The sequence below is a fragment of the Podarcis gaigeae genome, assembly GCF_964106915.1.
Source record: "Podarcis gaigeae genome assembly, chromosome: 7".
Taxonomy (NCBI): Eukaryota; Metazoa; Chordata; class Lepidosauria; order Squamata; family Lacertidae; genus Podarcis; species Podarcis gaigeae.
This window is the reverse complement of record NC_139683.1, coordinates 52,823,161-52,832,613: the sequence shown is the minus strand read 5'-3', so window position 1 is coordinate 52,832,613 and position 9,453 is coordinate 52,823,161. Positions and strand designations below refer to the sequence as shown.

The 9,453-nt window shown below is 41.5% G+C and overlaps 1 protein-coding gene across 2 annotated transcripts in view; it reads right to left on the bottom strand.

Annotated features, from left to right (window-relative positions):
• Positions 1-1,670: 1,670 nt before the first annotated feature.
• The window catches only part of CCDC102B (coiled-coil domain containing 102B), an 83,962-nt gene continuing 76,179 nt past the window's right edge, over positions 1,671-9,453 (bottom strand). For both annotated transcript variants that reach the window (XM_083746973.1, XM_083746972.1), the window contains one exon: positions 1,671-3,406. In XM_083746973.1, coding sequence (XP_083603099.1) covers positions 3,350-3,406 — 57 coding nt within the window. In that variant the 3' untranslated portion in view covers positions 1,671-3,349. The remainder of the gene's footprint in view (positions 3,407-9,453) is intronic.

Sequence of the window (9,453 nt, the reverse complement as noted above, 5' to 3'; positions counted from 1 at the left end):
CACCCACAAGGCAGCAATTCTGATGGGCTGCTCCTACTTGATGTAAGTCATAGGATACACCTATCCCAGAATTGATCATCTGATCAGCAGGCAGCAGGTAAGCTGACAGAACGGGAAATCACGCAATGCCTGAGCCAAATGTACTTACATCTGTGATCAATAAAGTTGTGGCCTGATTTGATCCAAGAATGTAGCCCTCTGTTTCTTTCTCACGTATGCAAGGCACTAGTGTCAGGCTCACTGTGCCTGAGCAAGCAAAGGAAAAGAGATGTTGCTGGAGCTTGTTATTGCAAGCAAATTCTTGGAATGTAACTGAAGGAAGAAAACCACAAGGTTAGTTGAAGATGATAAGCTGAGTAACAGCCTGACTAAATTCCTTATCTATAGCTGGCTTAAACGGACCATGCAGCACTATAACTTGCGTGAAACCTGTTTGATCAGGGCAATCAGCCTAGCAGCAAGACACTCTGTGGAATTTTTCTCTCAAGCAATATATTGCTTTTCAATAAAGTGATCTTGGACAGATCTTTGAACCCTAAAATAAGTCTGAAGACTGTTTCTCTTCCCCACCCCCACATTAAGACTCTTGATTAGATAATGCCCATGGCCTCTATAATAGCAAAGGTTCCACACAACATCCTTTATTTTTAAAACGTTTGTTGTTGTCGTTGCTTCTAACAATTTTAAAGAAAATAATCTTCCAACATTGACTGCTTTTCTGTCGTTCCAAATAAGAGCTTACAAGGTTTACTTAAACTGGGAAACAAGAAAGACAATTTCTTCCCCATCTTCAGTGCTCCATCACCTAGAACAGTTTGTGCTTTAATATTTTCCTTACAGGATGTATATTTTTGAGCACATCAGCCACAACAAGAGGTGAATGGGATTTACCCTTGGAAGATCTATGCTCATTCATAGAATCGTGGAATTCGAAGGACTATGAGTGTGATCTAGCCCACCCCCACCCCCCTGCAATGCAGGGATCTTTTGCCCAACATGAGGCTTGAACCCATGGCTCTGAGATTAGGAGTCTCATGCTCTACTGACTGAGCAAAGAAAATAGACAATTTGAACAGTTAGGACCAGGTCTTGAGCTACTGGAATGTTAAAAAGGGGAACTCCCACTGCCTAAAGACTACAACTGGAGGTTGGCTTTGACATCTGAGAAATATAGCTTTGGACCCAAGCTACAGGTTTGGATCTGAAGAACATAGACTGGAACAAAAATAACTATTGGTGCCATTCTGCAAACACTTTGTTGACATAACACTACAAGGAAGGTTCTAGAGCAGTTCCCAAGAAATTGCAGAACATCATTCATTGATGGGCAAGCCTACTGTGGGACCGACGTGGCTGGAAGATGTGGCCGATTCTTCTTTCTATTTTGCTATGCCTGCCACAAGCTGTTGTAGTGGAAGGGTCTGAGGATCAAGTCCATTGAGAGCTTGGCAGGGCTTTGGATCTGAAACCTGCCTTTTTGTGAATGGAGACTCTTTCCAGGAGTGGAAAGGCAACTTTGGAACAAACAGTCGAGAAGGAAAGAAAAAGAAGAAACACAATATCTTGACAGATGTTATAAATTAGTAGATGCACATTTTTCAGCCTAACTGCACAGCAGGTTTACAAGACAGAGCGAACAAAATAACACAAACATATGAAGGAACTACTAATATGGCTACCAAAATATTTATTTTCATGTATTTGCAGCTTCACAAAAGTCTAATATATCCTCAGGAAAACTAACACTTCCTGCCCACTTACAAATCACTTTTGAATATTTTAGGGGCTCCATTCCAGTTACTTTATTATGCCATAGGTGTGGAAGCAAAGAGTACACAATTAGCTCTTTAATACTGATATAAAGTTTTAAAAGCTTTTATACAAAAGTATGTATTTAAAAGAAAAGTTGGTTCAGTCTCATCACAGTCTGGGATTTCACTGACCACAATGGAAATTACTTCTAGGTAGACATGCATAAGATTTCACTGTTAATTTGGCTGATGTATGATAATTGCAAAAATGATTATTCTTATTTTACAAAAATGTTACCTCTCAAGATACAGAGAACATCTGTCTATGAAAATACAAAGAAATAATCAAGACGACAAAAGGTGTACGTTAACCATGTTAACCACGTTAACATTTCATACATATTCCAATTGCCCCCTTGGGTGAGGTTAAGGTAAGTGATACCTCACTGCAACATTAATTCTGAATTATTTGGCTACATTTCAGAAAAAAAGTAATTAAAATTTAATATACAACCTCAAAGTTCATTCATAAGACTTCATTACATCTAATTTTTATTTTAATTCTTTTTGTTGCATGAAGGACTTGGGCAGCAGGCCACAGAATATTTTCCTACATTTCAGTATGAGACAGCTCAAGCAATAAAAATTGGGGGCATTTAGTCATTAAACGTGTCAATACTTTAGCAATGAGGTGGAATAGTGACCTTTTAATGATGTCCGGTTCTGAGGTTACCCAGAATAATTGTATTCATATTTCCTTTTTGAACAAGATTATAAAAAATGGCCACTCTTAAATATAATAAAATAATGAACATATTTGCATTAAAATAATGAACTTTTGTGAATTCTTGAACCTTCCCTTTTTTCTTTCTCTTTTGTATGCTTCTTAAATTTTTGTGATGCAAATGTACAAATCAACTGGCAGTGGTGATAAAATGCATGGATGTTTTCATCTATCTGCTGTAGAAGACCATGGGTGCTGATGTTCACAAACTTGCAAACTTGTCGTTAGCTGGTTTATGGAGAAAATACTACATTCTAGGAAAAGACTGCCCTCCACATTAATTTACTGTAGGTATGGGGAATCGATGGCTCACCAGATTATTTGGACTCCAACTCCCATCAGCCCCAGCCAGCATGGCGGCCAGCAGTCTGGGATGAGTTGTAGTCCATCAACATCTGAAGGGCCACACATCCCCTGTCACTGACTTACTGCAGAGGAAACAGCAGCCTACTCACTCTAAGGGCCAGAATGGGCTGTCTCTCTGTGTGTGTGTGTGTGTGTGTGTGTGTGTGTGTGTGTGTGAGAGAGAGAGAGAGAGAGAGAGAGAGAGATGCTCCCATTGCACCACTCCTTCACTTGTCCTTTAAGAGGCCAGAGATAATGTGTTTGAAGGTATAGCAGTGATGTGATGCAGTTTTTCTCCTCCACTGTTCTCCATTCTGTCTCATTTTGGGTTTATTTTTTTGACTGGGCAGTAGAACAGATAATGTCATCACGGCAAGATGAGAAGGTGACGAGGGAGAAGGAGGCCAGGTGGTTTGGGGAAAGTGTCGCGAACCCACCAGCTTCGGTGTTGTCAGGAGGAATTATCAGCTCAATGAGGAGATGGATTGTGGGTAAAACTTCTCTCCTTTCCTGTCTCTGAAGGTTTCTGTTAATGAAAGAGAAGGAACAAAATAATGTCTATGTGATGAATATCATTCTTTGCTCTTTACTTTGAACTAGAACGTGCACACTGGAAAAAATAAAGTATGAAGCAGAGTCTCTTCTTCTGAAGCAAAAACCCACATTATGCTTTGCACTGGAGTGGACAGTTCATTCTGCTGTTAGCTTATTTAGATAACTATAATTTTAGAGTTATGAAAATATATCCTGCAAAAAATAACCACTTGAGCCACAGCGACAACTTAATTGAAGGAGTTTGAGCAGATTCATCTCCTATTGACCTCACTCTTGGTAGAATATTTATGTCCCCTGCATAACCGTTCACTGTCTGAACCACATCTGCATATGCAAAAATATAAATAAATAAATAAAACCAGTACTTTCTCTTTCCTTTCCCTTTTTTTCCTGCCATGACCCTGAGTTGAAGGAAGACTAACACTCCAGGGATCACTTCCAAAAAATAAATAAATGCTTGGTTATTATACAAATGTCAGGGCAGTTGGCAGAACAGCACCCTAAAGGGAAAAATGAGAAGGCAGGGTTTTCAGGATGATTTATGGTCTGTGTCCTTTCTGAAGTGAGATAAAATGCCTAGGGAGATATGCAACCCACTTGCTGACCTTGCTGAGATATGTCAGAACAGCAACAGGCTCATGAAGCAAACTCTCAAATGGCAAAAGAGTAACTTATTTATGATTTTTGTCAACCTTCTTTAATACTAAACAATGGATAAGCAATGATATTGTCCTTGCTTACCAGCACAGGCTGGGGAGGTAGCTAAGGCTCCCCCCCCCTCTCTCTTTCACACCCACCCACACACCTATAAAGAAAAGTTATCTCCCACTTGAAACTTGGCTTCTCAATGTAACATCTGGTCAGCCTCTCCACAGCCTAGCGCAGGAATTCTGCTAGCAGAGAGTGACCTTTGGATCCCACTCAGGATCTGGAAACTCTATTACAGGATCTAATAAAAGGTAACACAATTGCAATGGTTTGTTTACTTGCATATTTTCTGATATGGTCTTCTGATATGCTTTTCAGCAGTTTATACAAGGCAGACAACCTCTGTGCAAATAAGTGAATGGACACAATCTGGACGTTAAAAATAGAATCATACAAAAAAAGAAAAGAAAAAAAAAAGAGGGGATTGCTGAATCTTCCAAGACATTGCATCTGTGACATTTCTTCCCCCCTTTAAATTGGGAATAAGACAATAAAATGGGTACTGATTACTAAACTTCTGAGTGTTTCTTAAGGCTTGAATAAGGATTCTCTCACTAACTAAAGTCACTGATGCTTTAATGTTTCAGAAACAAAGTACACATATTTTGTGAACTAGCTATTCCTGATATAATTAATTCTTACCTTGTTAACTAAAGTGTTTGCGCACCAGATCTTTCATCTGAAATTCCATCCTTTGTTCATTTTTTGCACATTTGATCTAGTCTAATATATTCATATTTATCATCACTACTTTCCCAGTTCATAGGCATAGGATAACATTGTCCATAAGAGCATAATCACAGTTTCATTTCCGTTACTGTTGAATGGCAGGGTCATTATCTCAATATAATGGGTTCACAGTGGGCTCCAAAATCATTGTTTTGATCCTGTACATTACCTTTCTCTTTCAAATAGTACAGGTAGTGATTACCATGCATTGCATTGCAAAAGTACTGTGCATCATTAGGAAGGCAGCTTGAGTTGATATACTTGGGCCAAATGGAAATTATCTTTTTGAAGGTCTCTTTCTAAACTACTTTTCTTTGGATACGGGTCCCCTTCCCAGTAGTAGGGCACACACATGGCATGCAAAACATACCCAGGACCAGATTCCACATTCTCTGACCACCAGCACTAGCACTGTTGTGTTAGTGTAAGGACAAGAATAATGGTTGCATGATATGAAGTCCAGTGCAACAGTTGCACAAGAGGAAGCTTGTTGTGCAACAGGTTGAGCAACAGGAAGAATTAGGGCTACAACAATCTCATATCATGCAACTGTCCTGTTTTGAGCGGAACATTCTGAATTTAAATAAGTCATCCTGCTCTCCGATTGGACTCCAGAATGTCCTGGGATCCACGTGTCCTCCCTTGGGTAGCTGCCGCTGAGGAGTGCAACTTTCTGTTCTTCTTTTTGCAATGAAAGTGGCTGCTGGGAGAAGCTGGACTCTCCTCCAATCAGTGTGTGGCAGGGAGCAGAGAAACGTTGATGGGATGGGATGGTGCAGTGAGGAAGCAAGGACACCGTCTGCTTCACCTTGCCCAGCACTGCTGGAGTGCACAGAACACAAGGCCCTACGAACTCAGCGAGAAGGTGGTGGCAATGCACAAAAAAGGAGTGGGTCTTGTGGACAGCAGGGGCGTGCCACCACAGAGGGAACAGGAAGCAAAGGGGCTCTGGGTGCTCTCTGTCCTCGACTGTTCAACAGCGGCTCCCCCCCCTTCTAGGTTGGCGCTGAGGAAGTTATGGCCTTCACTGCCCCCTCATGTGCCAGAGCCCAGAGGAGGAGAGGTGCAGAATGGCCACCATTTTTTCTCTTTGCCACTTCAACCTCTGGCTCAGGCCTCAGCCAGAATTGGTACTGGCCTGGTAGCACTGGGCCGACACTGCTCCTTCCCTCCACTGCTTCCATCCCCAGCAGTTAGACTTGCACCCATGTCCCGGATCCAAAGCTGAAAATGTTGGAAGGCATACGATCTGTTGTGCAACCCGCCACAAAAACGACATTGGCTTCCTGGACCTTTTCTTGCATAACTAATACACTGCTAAGGGACTCTAACTTAGCTGAATTCCTTTCTCAGTTTCAATCCCTGGTATCTCCAGATAGGGCTGGGAGAAAATCCTGTCTAAAATCCTGGACAGCTGCTCACGATCAGTATAGACAGTACTGAAAAGGTGGGTCAATACTCTGACTTGCTCCTCAATAAGCCATCATGTTCTTGCAGCTCTTCATGGTTTTAAATAATGAAGAAGGTGCATGGCGTTATGCTAAAAAACACAATCAATATATTACTTCTAAACAAGTGAGTTTTTAAAGATAAGAGCCTATATACTATAAGACTTTTTACTCCATGAAGTACTAAAATGTCTTGCACCACCACTATTGCATATCTTAAATGTACCAAGGTTGCTTTTACTGCTCAGTATACATTTGGTAAAACTGACTACAGCGATGCACACTGTAATACCAGCTTAGACTCCATATGCTTGTTACCAGGGGAAAATGATGCTGAAGTTATTTTGGGCTGCAATATTTTTGGGCCATCTTAATTGCCTACCTTTGCTAAGCAATCGACACTCACTTGTGATTTGTTTGTTGGAAATACTTCTGCTTTCACCATCTGTACATTGCAGCAAATGATGAGGACCATAAGAATGCATTATGAAACCAAACAGTCTAGGGAAAATCTGTCAAAGTTACCTAATCACGTATGTGCAATCGTATCAAGCTGCTTTTGCAGTGTAAGCTGCGGCAGAGCTGGGGGTGGAAGAAAAGTTAATGACTGAACAAGGAACTTTGACAAACTTGTATATCTGCAACTTTTATTTAGTAAGCAAGTCATGCATTTTCGTGTGTGTGTGTGTGTGTGTGTGTGTGCATGTATGTATATGTATATATGAAAACATTTGGGATGATGGTTAAAACAGAGAAAATTGAACAAGTTTTGGTGGTTAGCAAATATTAGCCACTTCTCACATCTGCCCCATCTCCCTTGCCTTCTGTGACTTTCCATGCACATATAACCCTGTGGCTGATGCCTGGGCTTATATAAGGTTCCCAAGATCTTTCTCTGGCATTGTGGGCTACTGAATCTCAGGTAGTAATGCCATTGCCTGAGACTTCAGAGAACCACTGCTACTTAAAGGAGGTGGTACTGGGCTATTTGAATTGGCTTGAATATAAGGCAGTGCTACATGCACATCTATATCCCTTCTTTCACACACTTCCTCATCCCTCATCACACACCCCCTTTATACACCCACCCTTAAAACTCTTGCACCTGACTGCTAGCAGGGTCTCCCCATACCCTCCAACATTTATCTGATGAAAATAGGGACATCCCATTCCATAACAATAATTTTACTATTTATACCCCACACATCTTACTGGGTTGCCCCAGCTACTCTGGACAGCTTCCAACATATATAAAAACATAATAAAACACTAAACATTTTAAAAACTTCACTATACAGGATTGCCTTCAGACGGCTTGGGGGTTGGATAGCTCCATACCCTCCAACATTTCTCCAATGAAAATAGGGACATCCTAAGGAAAAGTGCGACATTCTGGATCAAATCAGAAACTGGGATGGCTTCTCTAAATCAGCGACATCCCTGGAAAAAGGGGGCACTTGGAGGGTCTGTTCCCCTGGCTGCCTTGTAATGGAAAGATGTTTAGGAAGTCCAAGCCAAAGATTGCCTCTGGTCTCTATAGTAGCCCTTTGTGCATGAAATCTGATAATAATATTACTGCTGGAAATAATTTGATTGCTAACATGCCTACATGCTTTCTCCAACTCAAAGGAGAAAACTCTGGCAGAGGGAGGAAGCGTAATAATGCAGCATTTATCGCACTGATGCTGTAAAATTATTACAGAGTGACGACAGTGGAGGCCTCCTGGATGTGTAGTTTTTGTAAGTTATTAACGACCAGCTGTGTCTGCTTTAGCTGTGCTGTTTTATGGTCAAGCCAAACAATAGTTATAGAATCCTAAACAGGATTTTGTAAGCACAAGATAGTTCTTTTATAGAACACCTGTTTTATCCTGAAATGAGAGAGAGAGAGAGAGAGAGAGAGAGAGAGAGAGAGAGAAATGCAATGAAGGAGACTTAAATCTTCATAAAAACATTTTGGAGGTGGCTTGCTGAATTTTGCTAACTCAAGACACATTGGTTTTGGAAAGGGAAGAGCATCTGTTGGATTTTATTATATAATGAAAATGTTTATATTGCCATGACACAGTGAGATTTTTTTTTCCTGGCCTTTTACAGTGTAGTGTACAGAACATCCATCACTGCCAAGAACATGCCATTAGGTTTATTAGAATAAATTCAGCATTTAAAGGCAAGCACTTGGGTTTTATTGAGATAATCCACCAAAATCTCATCAAATGTGCCTCTGGAGACAAACGTAGTCACAACATCAACTTTCGTTTCAAAGGACATGGCTAATTACGAGAGGATCACGCAAAGAGAAACTAAATCTTGAGGGATATTGGATGTGTTATTAAACCCGTCTTCATACAATATGAGCCACATATTCAATCAACACAAATAAGGAGGGTGGTATCGTGGTGAAAAGCCCCGCCCCATCTATGACATTCATTGAACTATTAACCGGAGGCGGCGCAAAACAGCAATGGCGGTCCTCTTTACCCAGTGAAGAGGGGCTCCGCGAAAAAGGGTCGTCCGCTACGGCAAAGCGGAGACCCATTAAGAAAAACCGCAGGCAGAGCGAGCCTGCGGCCGTGGGACTCGGCGGGCGCCCAAAGCCCCCCCGGAAACGAAGAAGGGGCTCCGTAAGGGGCTCCGGAACGCGAAAGGGGGAGCGGCGCTGTGAGTTCATCGCTCTTTTCGTGGATGCAAAGCCGCGCTGCTGCTGCTGATGAGCGCCGACCTTTCTTCTTGAAAACATCAAAATTGGCTGCTACATACCCGTGAGTAAGGGGAGTTAAACACCGGAAAATTTGGGAATTTGGCTGAAATTCGGCTGAAAACGGGAGGCGAGTAACAGGAAGTCCGTCTCCCGATCCTGCTAACCAGATTAAAGCAATTGCGCAGAAGAGCGCTGAAGCGCTGAAAAGGGACTGTAAAAGTAAAACGAGGGTGTATTTGACAGACTTTGTAGTGAAAAGACAAGCAGGAAATCTTTGTAAAAGTTGTGGATTTTATTTTAGGGACCTTCTTCCTAATTTTGAGTTATGTGGAGCTAAAAGGGATAACCCAGCTATCAGGCTGTCAGTGTGCAAAGGAGAACTGTCAAACTGCTGATACTGTTATTGGAGCTTAACTGATACATAGACTGAGA